This window comes from Puma concolor, chromosome B3, assembly GCF_028749965.1.
Source record: "Puma concolor isolate L17-30 chromosome B3, mPumCon1.1.hap2, whole genome shotgun sequence".
NCBI classification, from domain to species: Eukaryota; Metazoa; Chordata; class Mammalia; order Carnivora; family Felidae; genus Puma; species Puma concolor.
Genome location: NC_141672.1, coordinates 94,661,720 through 94,679,752, shown reverse-complemented (window position 1 = coordinate 94,679,752; position 18,033 = coordinate 94,661,720). Strand labels below are relative to the sequence as shown.

General features: G+C 37.3%; 1 protein-coding gene across 5 annotated transcripts in view; it reads left to right on the top strand.

Moving 5' to 3' along the window:
• FAM227B (family with sequence similarity 227 member B) overlaps positions 1-18,033 on the top strand; it is a 206,083-nt gene that overhangs the window by 36,474 nt on the left and 151,576 nt on the right. For all 5 annotated transcript variants that reach the window (XM_086710650.1, XM_086710652.1, XM_086710651.1 and 2 more), the window contains one exon: positions 270-396. In XM_086710650.1, the coding sequence (XP_086566776.1) occupies positions 270-396 (127 nt within the window). The remainder of the gene's footprint in view (positions 1-269; positions 397-18,033) is intronic.

Genomic DNA, 18,033 nt, shown 5'->3' with positions numbered 1-18,033 from the left:
CATGATCTCATGGTTCATGGGTTCAAGCCCTGTGTCATGCTCTGTGTTGACAGTGTGTAGCCTGCTTGGAATTCTCTCTTTCTGCCCTTCCCCCCGGGTACACACTCTCTCTCTCAAAATAAATAAATTTTTTTTAATTAAAAGAATTAAATTTTTTAAAAAAAGATAAAAGGGACATACATATTTCACAAACTTAATAATCATTTCTTTGGTAGCTGAGATAGGCTATATAAAATATGAAATTACTCTAATATGACTCTTTTTGATAGGTGTATCCTGATTGTTTGGCACAAGCTATCTATGCAACATTCCAGGAAGCATTTCCAGAATCCAGTAATATTTTTAATGATGAATTTAAAGAAGATCTAGGAAATAATATTTTTCTTTGGCTGTCAGGTATGAGTATATCATTTACATATCGATCATTATTTTGATACCTAAAACTTTTAGATTACAGTATCTTGTCAAAAAATTAGTAGTTCTTTGCTTTACAAAACATGTCATATTAATGCCTATATTTTAAAAAAGAATGATTATTTTCTCTGAAAGTTTTGCTATATCAAAACCTGTTATTAACGTTAGAAGCCAAATCATTTTATTGGCAATGGGATTGTTATAGAAAATTGAATTTCCATAGAAATAAAGCTATATATATTTTATATTTAGAAAGTAAATATTTTAGGCTGCTTTGGAACATTGTAGACATTTTTATGGCAAATAGTATTGGGTAAATTCTAGAGCTAACTTAGTTCCTTGCGGAAATATAATCAATGATTAATCAAGAAAAAGGTTTCTTTTTGAATCATGGTATATGTGTAAGTGGGAGTGATAGGACTGAAAGGCTGAAGGAAATTAAAATCTATCCTAGAGCATTTTGCTAGAGATTTAGGCAACTGAGTGTAAAACTAAGGTATAATTTCATGTTCCGGGAGTGACTTCCTCAATATTTTTTTTATAATACTGCTTCACTCTTATGGACTACCAGAAGCTATTGACTATTTTTAAATTGTTCTTATAAATCTTTTGATACAAATTTTGGCAGATTTTTTTAAAACTGTTTTGCACCAATTCTTAGTAACCAAACCATTTCTGAAAGAAAATGTTATTGGGGTACCTGGGTGGCTCAGTCAGTTAAGTGTCTGACTTTGGCTCAGGTTATGATCTCATGTTTCATGAGTTCAAGCCCCATGTCTGTCTTCAGACTTAGGTCATGATCTTGCTGGTCAGAGTTCGAGCCCCATGTTGGGCTCTGTGTTGACAGCTCGGAACCTGGAGCCTGTTTCAGATTCCGTATCTCCCTCTCTCTCTCAAAAATAAATAAAACATTAAAAAAAAGAAAATGTTATATATTTTAAGGAGGGCTCCTTTGAGAGGTAAAGACTAGAAAGCAGCACTTAGAAACCACCCTCCCCTTCAATCAACACACACAGACCAGAGCCTTCCAATTATAGAGATAAATACAATGAATTCTAATATAAGAAATTAAAAGGGAATGGACACAGCATTCATACCAACATTCTATAAGAAAAAAATGTGATGAAGAACAGAACAACTTTCTTGCTAACCTATTCTACTATATTGTGTCCCCCCAAAATTCATACATTGAAGTCCTAACCCCCAGTACACCTCAGAATGTGGTTGTATTTCAGTATAGGACCTTTAAAGAGGTAATTAGGTTAAATGAAATAATTTCAGTGAGCTCTAATCCAACAAGACTGGTGTCCTTTGAGTAGGGAGACACCAGGGATGTGGATTCACAGAGAAAAGGCCATGTGAGGACACAACAAGAAGTTAGCCATCTGTAAGCCAAGGGAAGAGACCTCATGAGAAATCAGACCTGCTTGCACCCTGATCGTGGACATCCAGCCTCCAGAACTGTGATACATTTCTGTTGTTTAAGTCCTCTGGTCTTTAGCATTTTTGTTATGGCAGCACTAGCAAACTAATACAGATTTTTAAAATTAACTAGAAAAGAGTTGACAAAAACAGATGAAAATTTTTACCCAGCAATTAAAAACTGGAACAGATGAAATCAAAGGCATCAAAATTGGTGAAGATGAAGTCAGGCTGTCACTTTTTACAGATGACATGATACTCTACATGCAAAACTCCATAGACTCCACCAAAAAGTCTGCTAGAACTGATCCATGAATTCAGCAAAGTCGCAGGATATAAAATCTATGTACAGAAATCAGTTGCATTCTTATACACTAATAATGAAGCAACAAAAAGACAAATAAAGAAACTGATCCCATTCACAATTGCACCAAGAAGCATAAAACACCTAGGGGTAAACCTAACCAAAGATGTAAAAGATCTGTATGCTGAAAACTATAGAAAGCTCATGAAGGAAATTGAAGACGACACAAAGAAATGGAAAAACATTCCGTGCTCATGGATTGGAAGAATAAATATTGTTAAAATGTCAATACTACCCAAAGCAATCTACACATTCAATGCAATCCCAATCAAAATCGCACCAGCATTCTTCTCGAAGCTGGAACAAGCAATCCTAAAATTTGTATGGAACCACAAAAGACTCTGAATAGCCAAAGTAATATTGAAGAAGAAAACCAAAGCGGGAGGCATCACAATCCCAGACTTTAGCCTCTACTACAAAGCTGTAATTATCAAGACAGTATGGTATTGGCACAAAAACAGACACAGACCAATGGAATAGAATAGAGACTCCAGAATTGGACCCACAAAAGTATGGCCAACTAATTTTTGACAAAGCAGGAAAGAATATCCAATGGAAAAAAGACAGTCTCTTTAACAAATGGTGCTGGGAGAACTGGACAGCAACATGCAGAAGGATGAAACTAGACCACTTTCTTACACCATTCACAAAAACAAACTCAAAATGGATAAAGGACCTGAATGTGAGACAGGAAACCATCAAAACCCTAGAGAAGAAAGCAGGAAAAAACCTCTCTGACTTCAACTGCAGCAATTTCTTACTCGACACATCTCCAAAGGCAAGGGAATTAAAAGCAAAAATGAACTACTGGGACCTCATGAAGATAAAAAGCTTCTGCACTGCAAAGGAAACAATCAACAAAACTAAAAGGCAACCGACAGAATGGGAAAAGATATTTGCAAATGACATATCGGACAAAGGGCTAGTATCCAAAATCTATAAAGAGTTCACCAAACTCCACACCTGAAAAACAAATAATCCAGTGAAGAAATGGGCAGAAGACATGAATAGACACTTTTCTAAAGAAGACATCCAGATGGCCAACAGGCACATGAAAAGATGCTCAACGTTGCTCCTCATCTGGGAAATACAAATCAAAACCACACTGAGATACTACCTCACACTGTTAAGAGTGACTAAAATGAACAATTCAGGAGTATATAGATGCTGGAGAGGATGTGGAGATACGGGAACCCTCTTGCACTGTTGGTGGGAGTGCAAACTGGTGCAGCTGCTCTGGAAAACAGTGTGGAGGTTCCTTGAAAAATTGGAAGTAGATCTACCCTATGACCCAGCAGTAGCACTGCTAGGAATTTACCCAAGGGATACAGGAGTGCTGATGCATAGGGGCACTTGTGCCCCAATGTTTATAGCAGCACTTTCAACAATAGCCAAATTATGGAAATGTCTATCAACTGACAAATGGATAAAGAAGATGTGGTTTATATATACAATGGAATACTACTTGGCAATGAGAAAGAATTAAATCTGGTCATTTGTAGCAACGTGGATGGAACTGGAGAGTATTATGCTAAGTCAAATAAGTCAGGCAGAGAAAGACAGATACGATATGTTTTCACTCATATGTGGATCCTGAGAAACTTAACAGAAGACCAGGGTGGAGGGGAGGGGGAAAATAAGTTACAGAGAGGGAAGGAGGCAAACCACAAGAGATTCTTAAATACTGAGAACAAACTGAGGGTTGGTGGGGGTGGGAAAGAGGGGAAAGTGGGTGATGGGCATTGAGGAGGGCACCTGTTGGGATGAGCACAGGGTGTTGTATGGGAACCAATTTGACAATAAATTATATATATATATATAATATATATATATAATTTATATATATATATTATATATATAATATATATTTATATATATATTATATATATATAATATGCATATATAATATGTATATATATAATATATATAAAGAAAAAAGAAATATTATTCTAAACAAAAATAATTAAAAAATTAAAAATGGAACAGAGCAGATAAAAGTTATAATCCTAACATTCTAACAAAAATTTCTAAGAAATAATGAAAGAATCATAGTTGTAAGGGGAGAATACAAATTGGAAATGTAAGTCCATGGAACACACATATGTATACATGGAATTACCATGTTAATCAAAATACAGAATATGGGTGCCTGGGTGGCTCAGTTGGTTATGATTCTTGATTTCAGCTCAGATCATGATCTCACGGGTTTGTGAGCTTGAGTTCCACATTGGGTTCTGTGCTGACAGCAGGGAGCCTGCTTGGTATTCTCTCCCTCCCTCTCTCTCTCCCCTCCCCCACTAGCATGCATGCTCTCTCTCTCTCAAAGTAAATAAATAAACTTAAAAAAAATATAGAACGTATCCAGCATGTTGCATAGATAGTGCCTTTTAATGGCAAAGTCTTTTGTGTTTATACTTAGTTATTAATGTTTACCTTTTGCTTTAAGTAAAATACTACAGCTTATATCACACTTAGAGTTTGGAATTTATTGAGCTGTTCTTGTTACATAATAATACATAGCAAAATATTACAAATGGTACCTACTGGCTTAATAACAAATATATGTTCTCTATTTGTTGGAAATGAAATTCTATATGTTCATGTGTGGTTGCCTTGACTAGTATACACGTGTGTTTCTATAGGATTTTATTTGTATTTACAATAGTTTTAATAGGTGTTATATCTTTACTCAATTAAAAATCCCTTTTCTCCTATAAAAATATATGAGTTCACAAAAGAAAAAACTTATTTTTGTCTAACATAAATCTTCACCTGATATAGTTTAGATACATCTTTTACTCTTAAGTTTACAGTGCATAATTTTTAGGTATTTTAGCTACCAGTAATCTAACACTGAATCAATTTTATAGACATATAAAATTAGATTTGTTCTAGTCTTTAATGATAGTTCTCTTATAGAGGCAAACATATTGATTTGACTTCCACCCAGTATTATCTAAAAAAATTAATATTATGGAAAGAATCCTTTTACTCCTGCCATGACCATGCAAGATTCTGTAGATAAAGTTTTAGGATCATTGTCATCTTAACTTTCTTGAATCATCCAAGTCATGAACAAGGCATATTTCCCTATTTGTTTAGGAGTTTGTTAATTTACCTCAGTATATTTTCTGTTTTCAGCATGTAGATCTTTTTTTTTTTTTTTTTTTATGAAATTTATTGTCAAATTGGTTTCCATACAACACCCAGTGCTCATCCCAAAAGGTGCCCTCCTCAGTACCCATCACCCACCCTCTCCTCCCTCCCACCCCCCATCAACCCTTAGTTTGTTCTCAGTTCTCAACAGTCTCTTATGCTTTGGCTCTCTCCCACTCTAACCTCTTTTTTTTTTTTTTTTTGTTCCCCTCCCCCATGGATTTCTCTTAAGTTTCTCAGGATCCACATAAGAGTGAAACCATATGGTATCTGTCTTTCTCTGTATGGCTTATTTCACTTAGCATCACACTCTCCAGTTCCATCCACGTTGCTACAAAAGGCCATATTTCATTTTTTCTCATTGCCACGTAGTACTCCATTGTGTATATAAACCACAATTTCTTTATCCATTCATCAGTTGATGGACATTTAGGCTCTTTCCATAATTTGGCTATTGTTGAGAGTGCTGCTATGAACATTGGGGTACAAGTGCCCCTATGCATCAGTACTCCTGTGTCCCTTGGATAAATTCCTAGCAGTGCTATTGCTGGGTCATAGGGTAGGTCTAGTTTTAATTTTCTGAGGCACCTCCACACTGCTTTCCAGAGCGGCTGCACCAATTTGCATTCCCACCAACAGTGCAAGAGGGTTCCCGTTTCTCCACATCCTCTCCAGCATCTATAGTCTCCTGATTTGTTCATTTTGGCCACTCTGACTGGCGTGAGGTGATACCTGAGTGTGGTTTTGATTTGTATTTCCCTGATAAGGAGCGACGCTGAACATCTTTTCATGTGCCTGTTGGCCATCCGGATATCTTCTTTAGAGAAGTGTCTATTCATGTTTTCTGCCCATGTCTTCACTGGGTTATTTGCTTTTCGGGTGTGGAGTTTGGTGAGCTCTTTATAGATTTTGGATACTAGCCCTTTGTCCGATATGTCATTTGCAAATATCTTTTCCCATTCCGTTGGTTGCCTTTTAGTTTTGTTGGTTGTTTCCTTTGCTGTGCAGAAGCTTTTGATCTTCATAAGGTCCCAGGAATTCACTTTTGCTTTTAATTCCCTTGCCTTTGGGGATGTGTCGAGTAAGAGATTGCTACGGCTGAGGTCAGAGAGGTCTTTTCCTGCTTTCTCCTCTAAGGTTTTGATGGTTTCCTGTCTCACATTCAGGTCCTTTATCCATTTTGAGTTTATTTTTGTGAATGGTGTGAGAAAGTGGTCTAGTTTCAACCTTCTGCATGTTGCTGTCCAGTTCTCCCAGCACCATTTGTTAAAGAGACTGTCGTTTTTCCATTGGATGTTCTTTCCTGCTTTGTCAAAGATGAGTTGGCCATACGTTTGTGGGTCTAGTTCTGGGGTTTCTATTCTATTCCATTGGTCTATGTGTCTGTTTTTCTGCCAATACCATGCTGTCTTGATGATGACAGCTTTGTAGTAGAGGCTAAAGTCTGGGATTGTGATGCCTCCTGCTTTGGTCTTCTTCTTCAAAATTACTTTGGCTATTCGGGGCCTTTTGTGGTTCCATATGAATTTTAGGATTGCTTGTTCTAGTTTCGAGAAGAATGCTGGTGCAATTTTGATTGGGATTGCATTGAATGTGTAGATAGCTTTGGGTAGTATTGACATTTTGACAATATTTCTTCTTCCAATCCATGAGCAGGGAATGTCTTTCCATTTCTTTAAATCTTCTTCAATTACCTTCATAAGCTTTCTATAGTTTTCAGCATACAGATCCTTTACATCTTTGGTTAGATTTATTCCTAGGTATTTTATGCTTCTTGGTGCAATTGTGAATGGGATCAGTTTCTTTATTTGTCTTTCTGTTGCTTCATTGTTAGTGTATAAGAATGCAACTGATTTCTGTACATTGATTTTGTATCCTGCAACTTTGCTGAATTCATGGATCAGTTCTAGCAGACTTTTGGTGGAGTCTATCGGATATTCCATGTATAATATCATGTCATCTGCAAAAAGCGAAAGCTTGACTTCATCTTTGCCAATTTTGACGCCTTTGATTTCCTTTTGTTGTCTGATTGCTGTTGCTAGAACTTCCAGCACTATGTTAAACAACAGCGGTGAGAGTGGGCATCCCTGTCGTGTTCCTGATCTCAGGGAAAAAGCTCTCAGTTTTTCCCCGTTGAGGATGATGTTAGCTGTGGGCTTTTCATAAATGGCTTTTATGATCTTTAAGTATGTTCCTTCTATCCCGACTTTCTCAAGAGTTTTTATTAAGAAAGGGTGCTGGATTTTGTCGAAGGCCTTTTCTGCATCGATTGACAGGATCATACGGTTTTTTTCCTTTTTTTTGTTAATGTGATGTATCACGTTGATTGATTTGCGAATGTTGAACCAGCCCTGCATCCCAGGAATGAATCCCACTTGATCATGGTGAATAATTCTTTTTATATGCCGTTGAATTCGATTTGCTAGTATCTTATTGAGAATTTTTGCATCCATATTCATCAGGGATATTGGCCTGTAGTTCTCTTTTTTTACTGGGTCTCTGTCTGGTTTGGGAATCAAAGTAATACTGGCTTCATAGAATGAGTCTGGAAGTTTTCCTTCCCTTTCTATTTCTTGGAATAGCTTGAGAAGGATAGGTATTATCTCTGCTTTAAACATCTGGTAGAACTCCCCTGGGAAGCCATCTGGTCCTGGACTCTTATTTGTTGGGAGATTTTTGATAACCGATTCAATTTCTTCGCTGGTGATGGGTCTGTTCAAGCTTTCTATTTCCTCCTGATTGAGTTTTGGAAGAGTGTGGGTGTTCAGGAATTTGTCCATTTCTTCCAGGTTGTCCAATTTGTTGGCATATAATTTTTCATAGTATTCCCTGATAATTGTTTGTATCTCTGAGGGATTGGTTGTAATAATTCCATTTTCATTCATGATTTTATTTATTTGGGTCATCTCCCTTTTCTTTTTGAGAAGCCTGGCTAGAGGTTTGTCAATTTTGTTTATGTTTTCAAAAAACCAAGTCTTGGTTTCGTTGATCTGCTCTACAGTTTTTTTAGATTCTATATTGTTTATTTCTGCTCTGATCTTTATTATTTCTCTTCTTCTGCTGGGTTTAGGCTGCCTTTGCTGTTCTGCTTCTATTTCCTTTAGGTGTGCTGTTAGATTTTGTATTTGGGATTTTTCTTGTTTCTTGAGATAGGCCTGGATTGCAATGTATTTTCCTCTCAGGACTGCCTTCGCTGCATCCCAAAGCGTTTGGATTGTTGTATTTTCATTTTCGTTTGTTTCCATATATTTTTTAATTTCTTCTCTAATTGCCTGGTTGACCCACTCATTCGTTAGTAGGGTGTTCTTTAACCTCCATGCTTTTGGAGGTTTTCCAGACTTTTTTCTGTGGTTGATTTCAAGCTTCATAGCATTGTGGTCTGAAAGTATGCATGGTATGATTTCAATTCTTGTAAACTTATGAAGGGCTGTTTTGTGACCCAGTATATGATCTATCTTGGAGAATGTTCCATGTGCACTCGAGAAGAAAGTATATTCTGTTGCTTTGGGATGCAGAGTTCTAAATATATCTGTCAAGTCCATCTGATCCAATGTCTCATTCAGGGCCCTTGTTTCTTTATTGACCGTGTGTCTAGTTGATCTATCCATTTCTGTAAGTGGGGTGTTAAAGTCCCCTGCAATTACCACATTCTTCTCAATAAGGTTGCTTATGTTTATGAGTAATTGTTTTATATATTTGGGCGCTCCGGTATTCGGTGCATAGACATTTATAATTGTTAGCTCTTCCTGATGGATAGACCCTGTCACTATTATATAATGTCCTTCTTCATCTCTTGTTACAGCCTTTAATTTAAAGTCTAGTTTGTCTGATATAAGGATGGCTACTCCAGCTTTCTTTTGGCTTCCAGTAGCATGATAAATAGATCTCCATCCCCTCACTCTCAATCTAAAGGTGTCCTCAGGTCTAAAATGAGTCTCTTGTAGACAGCAAATAGATGGGTCTTGTTTTTTTATCCATTCTGATACCCTAAGTCTTTTGGTTGGCGCATTTAATCCATTTACATTCAGTGTTATTGTAGAAAGATATGGGTTTAGAGTCATTGTGATGTCTGTATGTTTTATGCTTGTAGTGATGTCTCTGGTACTTTGTCTCACAGGGTCCCCCTTAGGATCTCTTGGAGGGCTGGTTTAGTGGTGACAAATTCCTTCAGTTTTTGTTTGTTTGGGAAGACCTTTATCTCTCCTTCTATTCTAAATGACAGACTTGCTGGATAAAGGATTCTCGGCTGCATATTTTTTCTGTCTAGCACACTGAAAATCTCGTGCCAATTCTTTCTGGCCTGCCAAGTTTCAAAAGAGAGATCAGTCACGAGTCTTATAGGTCTCCCTTTATATGTGAGGGCACGTTTACCCCTTGCTGCTTTCAGAATTTTCTCTTTATCCTTGTATTTTGCCAGTTTCACTATGATATGTCGTGCAGAAGATCGATTCAAGTTACGTCTGAAGGGAGTTCTCTGTGCCTCTTGGATTTCAATGCCTTTTTCCTTCCCCAGTTCAGGGAAGTTCTCAGCTATTATTTCTTCAAGTACCCCTTCAGCACCTTTCCCTCTCTCTTCCTCCTCTGGGATACCAATAATGCGTATATTATTTCTTTTTAGTGTATCACTTAGTTCTCTAATTTTCCCCTCGTACTCCTGGATTTTTTTATCTCTCTTTTTCTCAGCTTCCTCTTTTTCCATAACTTTATCTTCTAGTTCACCTATTCTCTCCTCTGCCTCTTCAATCCGAGCTGTGGTGGTTTCCATTTTGTTATGCATTTCGTTTAAAGCGTTTTTCAGCTCCTCGTGACTGTTCCTTAGTCCCTTGATCTCTGTAGCAAGAGATTCTCTGCTGTCAGCTATACTGTTTTCAAGCCCAGCGATTAATTTTATGACTATTATTCTAAATTCACTTTCTGTTATATTATTTAAATCCTTTTTGATCAGCTCATTAGCTGTTGTTATTTCCTGGAGATTCTTCTGAGGGGAATTCTTCCGCTTGGTCATTTTGGATAGTCCCTGGCGTGGTGAGGACCTGCAGGGCACTTCCCCTGTGCTGTGGTGTATAACTGGAGTTGGTGGGCGGAGCCGCAGTCAGACCTGATGTCTGCCCCCAGCCCACCGCTGTGTCCACAGTCAGACTGGTGCGTGCCTTCTCTTCCCCTCTCCTATGGGCGGGATTCACTGTGGGGTGGGGTGGCCTGTCTGGGCTACTTGCACACTGCCAGGCTTGTGATGCTGGGGATCTGGCGTCTTAGCTGGGGTGGGTAGGCAAGGTGCACAGGGGCAGGAGGGGCAGGCTTAGCTTGCTTCTCCTTAGGTGATCCTCTTCAGGAGGGGCCCTGTGGCAGCAGGAGGGAGTCAGATCCGCTGCCTGAGGTTTGGCTCCGCAGAAGCGCAGAGTTGGGTGTTTGCGCGTGGAGCGAGCAAGTTCCCTGGCAGGAACTGGTTCTCTTTGGGATTTTGGCTGGGGGATGGGCGGGGGAGATGGCGCTGGCGAGCGCCTTTGTTCCCCACCAAACTGAGCTCTGTCGTCCGGGGGCTCAGCAGCTCTCCTTCCCTTTGTCCTCCAGCCTTCCCGCTTTCTGAGCAGAGCTGTTAACTTATGACCTCCCAGACGCTAAGTCGCGCTTGCTGTCGGAACACAGTCCGTCAGGCCCCTCCGCCCTTTGCAAGCCAGACTCGGGGGCTCTGCTTGGCCGGCGAGCCGCCCCTCCACCCCGGCTCCCTCCCGCCAGTCCGTGGAGCGCGCACCGCCTCTCCGCCCTTCCTACCCTCTTCCGTGGGCCTCTCGTCTGCGCTTGGCTCCGGCGACTCCGTTCTGCTAATCCTCTGGTGTAGGCAGGTGTAGGTGGAATCTAAGTGATCAGCAGGACGCGCGGTGAGCCCAGCGTCCTCCTACGCCGCCATCTTCCCTCTCTCCCAGCATGTAGATCTTATATGTATTATTTTTCCTAGGCATTTGGTGTTTACTCAGTGTTACTAAAAATACTTTAAATTTCACTTTCCAATTTTTGCTAATGTATTATAATTTGCTTTTTAATTTGTATTCACTAATTAGCAAATTCAAACAGCTTATCTGTACATACTTTAGGGTTTTCTACATACAAAATCTTATCCTCTGCAAAAAAAAATTATATTTCTTCCAATGATTTCATTTCATTTTTTTTGTATTATGCTGAATACAACTTTATAAATTCCAAAGGTACTTCACACCTGTCAGAATGACTAAAATCAACAACAGGTGTTGGCAAGGATGTGGAGAAAGTGGAACCCTTTTGCACTGTTGGTGAGAATGAAAACTGGTGCAGCCACTGTGGAAAACAGAATGGACATTCTTCAAAAAGTTACAAATAGAACTATCCTATAATCCAGCAACTGCCCAACTAGGTATTTGCCCAAAGAATACAAAAATACTAATTCAAAAGGATATGTGCAAATACAATAGCCAAATTATGAAATAGCCCAAGTATCCATTGACGGATGAATGGATAAGGAAGAAGTAGAATAATGCAAATGGGTAGAGCCACTCCGGAAAACAATATGGAGGTTCCTTAAAAAAATTAAAAATATAACTACCCTATGACCCAGCAATTGCACTACTAGGAATTTATTCAAAGGATACAGGAGTGCTGATTCATAGGGGCACATGTACCCCAATGTTTACAGCAATGCTATCAATAGTAGCCAAACTATGGAAAAAGCCCAAATGTCCATCAACTGATGAATGGATAAAGAAGATGTGGTTTATGTATACAATGGAAAACTACTCGGCAATGAGAAAGAATTAAATCTTGCCATTTGCAACAACGTGGATGGAACTGGAGGGTATTATACTAAGTGAAATAAGTTAGTCAGAGAAAGATATCATATGTTTTCACTCATATGTGGAATTTGAGAAACTTGACAGAAGACCATGGGGGAAGGGAAAGGGGAAAAAATAGTTTCAAACAGAGAGGGAGGGAGACAAACCATAATAGACTCTTAAATACAGAGAAAAAACTGAGGGTTAATGGGTAGGGGGCAGGGGAAGGTGGGGAAAATGGGTGATGGGCATTGAGGAGGGCACTTGTTGGGATGAGCACTGGGTGTTGTATGTAAGTGATGAGTCATGAGAATATACTCCCAAAGCCAAGAGCACACTGTATACACTGTATGTTAGCTAACTTGACAATATATTTAAAAAATAAATAAGGAAAAAGTGGTAAATACATACAATGGAATACTACTCAGCCATAAAAAAGAAAGAAATCTTGCCATTTCCAGCAATATGGATAGAGCTAGAGAGTATAATGCTAAGTAAAAGAAGTCAGTCAGAGACAGATACCATATTATTTCACTCCTATGTGGAACTTAGGAAACAAAACAAATGAGAAAAGGGAAAAAAGAGAGAGGGAGAGGGGCAAACCAAAAAACAGACTCTTAACTATGAGAACTAACTGATAGTTACCAGGAGAGAGGTGGATGGAGGGATGGGTGAAATAGGTAATGGGAATTAAGGAGTGCACTTGTTGTGGTGAACACTGGGTAACATATGGAAGTGTTAAATCTCTCTATTGTACACCTGAAATTAATATTATGCTATATGTTAACTAACTGGAATTAAAATAAAAACTTAAAAGAAAATCAAACCTACATTTTCTTAACATAAAAGGCTGACATGCTGGTGGGAATTTAAGTTAGTACAACTATCTTGTATAGCTGCCAATATCCACTAAAACTGAACACATACAGACCTTTAACCTGGCATATCTATTATTCCCAGGCACATTCCTTACAGAAATTTTCATGTTTCTACACACCAGAAGTACAAAATGTTTATAACAGCACTGTTTATATGATAATAAAAACAAACTGTTCAAATACCCACCAATAATATAAAGTTTAAATAAATTATGGAATATTCGTGTAGTGAATACTACCAGCAATGAGAATGAACAAACTACAATTATATGCAACAGTGTGAACAAATCATACAAACATGTTTGAGAGGGAAAGAAGCCAGACACAAAAGAGTAGATCCTGTATGAGTCTACTGAGATAAAATTCAACATTTGGCAAAACTAATCTATACTGTTAAGAGTTAATATAATAGTTGTCCTTGGAAATGAAAGACTAGAAAGGAGAGCTCCTGGAGTACTGAATATTCGATTTCTGGCTGTTGATGACATGAGTACCTTGTAGTAAATTCTGAAAATTCATTGAGCTGATTTGTTCTTTTTTTGAATGTTTATATACATTGGTAAAAAGTTATATTGAAAACAAATAGTAGTAGTTGCACAAGAGTCTCTATGATTTATTTAATCATGAATATGTTTTTACAGATTTGTCTCACATTGCTTTTTCTCACATTGAATATCCATCAGGAGTCCATTCAACTTTTACTAAGTTTTTAATCTCTCATTTGTGACTATTTTCCATTGCCTAGAGCACTTGTTGAAAGAATTTTATAAGACATGTTTTTTTTATTTCTTTATTGAAGAAAGGTTTATACCATAGATCTAAAATGCCAAATTCAGTATTCTCCTCCTTAATGTATCAAAAATTCCAGAAGTAATCACTTTTTTGGTAATAAAGTAATTACCTCTATTAGGTAATAACTTCATTTACCTATCTTTACCTTATATAATCAATTCCATTACTTACATTATAAGTTGGCTTTCATTTTGGTTGGCTTTCATTTTAACAAACAAAATTTTTATTACCAGAGTTCCTTATACACAATAAGAAAACAGAGCACCAGGAACTGTATTAGTTTCCTATTGCTGCTGTAACAAAATTACCACTTAGCAATTTAAAACAACACACTGTATTATCTTACAGTTCTGGAAGTCAGAAATCCAAAATGAGTCTCACGAGGCTAAAATCAAGATGTTGGCAGAGCTGTTTCTTCTACAGGTTTTGTGGAATAATTTATTTTTTTGCAGCTTTTAGAAGCTGTGTACATTCTTTGCCTTGAGTCCCTCTTCCATCTTAAAAGCAAGCAATGCCTACTCAGTTTAAGATAGTGCTAAAAGAAAACAAACAAACAAACAAACAAAAAACTACCCAGCAAAGGTGTCCATCAAAAGTGAGGGTGAGATAAAGATTTTCTCTAACAAAAGCTAATGGAGTTCATCAGAACTGCCTTACAAGAAACACTGAAGGGGGTTCTTCAAGCTGAAATAAAAGGACACTAACTGATAACAAAAAATATCATGTAAAAATATACAACCCACGGGCAAAGGTAATCATACAGTTAGATTCAGAATATTCTAATACTGTAATATGGTGATGTGTTAACCACTTAATTCTAGTATAAAAGTTAAAAGACGAAAATATTGGGGTGCCTGGGTGGCACAGTTGGCTGTGTCCAACTCTTGATTTTGGCTCAGGTCATGATCTCACAGTTTTTGAGTTCAAGTTCCACATTAGGCTCTGTGCTGACAGTGTGGAGCCTGCTTGGGATTCTCTGTCTCCCTCTCACTCTCTCTGCCCCTCTCCCACTTGCTCTCTATCTCTCTCTGTCAAAATAAATAAATAAACATTTAAAAAGAGACAAAAATATTAAAAATAGTTATAGCTACAATAATTTCTTCATGGATACACAGTATAAAAGGATGTAAACAGTCACACCAGAAAACATAAAAGAGGGGTAGTAAAAGAGTAGTTTTTGAATGTGATTGAAGTGAAATTATTAGCATAAAATAGACTGTTATATGTTTTATGTAAGCCTCACAGTAAAAACAAAACAACACCCACAGCAAATTCACAAAAGATAAAGAGAAGGCAGTCAAAGTAAGACATTATGGAAAATCATCAATTCACAAAGGAAGGCAGCAAGAGAGGAAGAAAGGAACAAAGGAGCCACAAAACTACCATAAAACAATTAATAAGATGTCATCAGTAAGTCCTTACCTATCTATAATTACTATAGCTATAAATGGATTGGATTCGCCAATCAACACACATAGAGTAGATGGGTGGATACAAAACAACAACCAACATTATGCTGCCTACAAGAGACTCACTTCAGCTTTAAGGACACACATTGACTCAAAGTGAAGGAATGGAAAAGATATTTCATGCAAGTGGAAATAAATGAGAGCAGGGATAGCTATAATTGTATCACACAAAATATACTGTAAGTCAAAATGATAACAAGAGACAAAGAAGGTCATTATGTAATAAAGGGGCAATTCAAGATATAACATCAGAACATCTAAATATATTAGGCAGATATTAACACATCTGAAGTGAGGAGACAATGATTCAAAATAGTAGGGGACTTCAATATGCCACTTTCAACAATGGATAAATCACTCAGACAGAAAATGAAGGGCACTTTGAACTTGAACCATATTTTAGACCAAATGGACCTAACGGACATTTATCACCAGTAGGATCACCATGCAGCATCACCAGCAGAATTCACATGGAACATTTTCCACGTTAGATCATATGTTAGGGCTCAAAACTAGTACTAATAAATTTAATAAGATTAAAATCATACCAAGTATCTTTCTTAACCACATGTAGTATAAAACTAGAAATAAATAACAGGAGGAAAGTTGGAAATCACAGATATGCACAAATCAAACAACATACTCCTGAACAACCAGTGGGTCAAAGAATAAATCAAAAGAAAATTAAAAATATCTTGAAAAAAATGAAAATGGAAATACAACATATCCAAATCTATAGGATGCTGGCAAAGCAGTCTTAAGAAGGAAGTTTATCGTAATAACTACCTGCATTAAGAAAAAAGATTTCAAATAGACAACCTAACTTTACACCTCAAGGAACTGGAAAAAAGAAGGACAACCTAACCCCCAAGTTAGCAGAAGGAAGGAAAAAAGAAAGATTAGAGCATAAGTAAATGAAATGGAGACCAGAAAGACAATAGAAAAAAAAAAATCAATGAAACTAAGAGCTGGTTTTTTGGAAAACATAAAATTGACAAACCTTTAGCTACACTAAGAAAAAAAAGATTCAAATAAATAAACATGAAAGAGGAAATATCACAACTGATACCATAGAAATATAAAGCATCCTAAGAGACCACTATGATCAATTATATAGCAAAAATTTTGGACAACCTAGAAAAAATAGATAAATTTGTAGAAACATAAAATTTATCAAGACTGAATCGTAAGAAAAAGAAAAATCTGAACAGACCAGTAATAGTATTTAAAAACTTCCCAAGAAAATATAGTCCAGGACCATATGGTTCCATTGGTGATTGTACCAAACATTTAAATAAAAATGAATGCTAATCCTTCTTAAACTCTTCCAAAAAACTGAAGAGGAGGGAACACTCCCAAACTCATTGTATGAGGCCATCATTACGCTGATACTAAAGGCGGATAAGAAAACTACAGACCAGTATCCCTAATGAATATAGATGCAAAAATTCTCAATAAAATATTAGAAATCCAATTCAGCAGCACATTAAAAGGATCATTATACCATGATCAAGCAGGATTTATCTCTGGGATGCAGGATGATTCAACATATGCAAATGAAATGTTATGCACCACATTAATAAAATGAAGGAGTAAAACCATATGATCATCTTAATAGGTATAGAAAAAGCATTTGACAAATTATATCTTTTCATAATAAGAACACTGAACACATTGGGTATAGAGGAACATACATCAACACAGTAAAATCAATGTATGACAAACCTAGAGCTAACATATTTTTAAAAAAAATTTTTTTTCAACGTTTATTTATTTTTGGGACAGAGAGAGACAGAGCATGAACGGGGGAGGGGCAGAGAGAGAGGGAGACACAGAATCGGAAACAGGCTCCAGGCTCCGAGCCATCAGCCCAGAGCCTGACGAGGGGCTCGAACTCACGGACCGCGAGATCGTGACCTGGCTGAAGTCGGACGCTTAGCCGACTGCGCCACCCAGGCGCCCCTAGAGCTAACATATTTAATGGTGAAAGACTGAAAAGCTTTTCCTCTAAGATCAGGAACAAGAGAAAGGTACCCATTCTTACCACTCCTATTTGACATAGTATTGGAAGTCCTAGCGAGAGCAATCAGGCAAAAAGGAAAAGCCATGTAAAAGGCATCCAAAAGGAAAAGATAGAAGTAAATTCTATTCTTTGGAGATGACATACTCCTACGTACTTCATTTTACTGTGCTTCACAGATACTGTATTTTTTACCAATTGAAGTTCTGTGGCAACCCTGCATCAAGCAAGTCTATCAGTGCCATTTTCCCATTAGCATTTGCTCACTTCATGTCTCTGAGAATTTGGTAATTCTCACAATATTTCAAACTTTCTCATTATTACTATATTTGGCATGGTGACCTCTGATTAGTGATTACAACTTGCTGAAAGTTCAGATGACAGCATTTTTTAAACAAAGTATGTACATTATTTTAGACATAATGCTATTAGCACACTTAATAGACTACAGTGTAGTATAAACATAACGTTTATATGCACTGGGAAACCAAAACATTCATTTGACTTTATTGTGATATTCGCTTTGTTGCAGTGGTCTGGACATGAGCCTTCAGTAGCTCTGAGTTACACCTGTATATAGAAAACCATCAAGACTCCACAAAAACAAACAAAAACAAAAAAAACAAAACACACACTCACAAAAAAAAGACAAAAAAACCCCAAAAAACTGTTAGAACCTAATCAGTGAATTCAGCAAAGTTGCAGGCTACAAAAC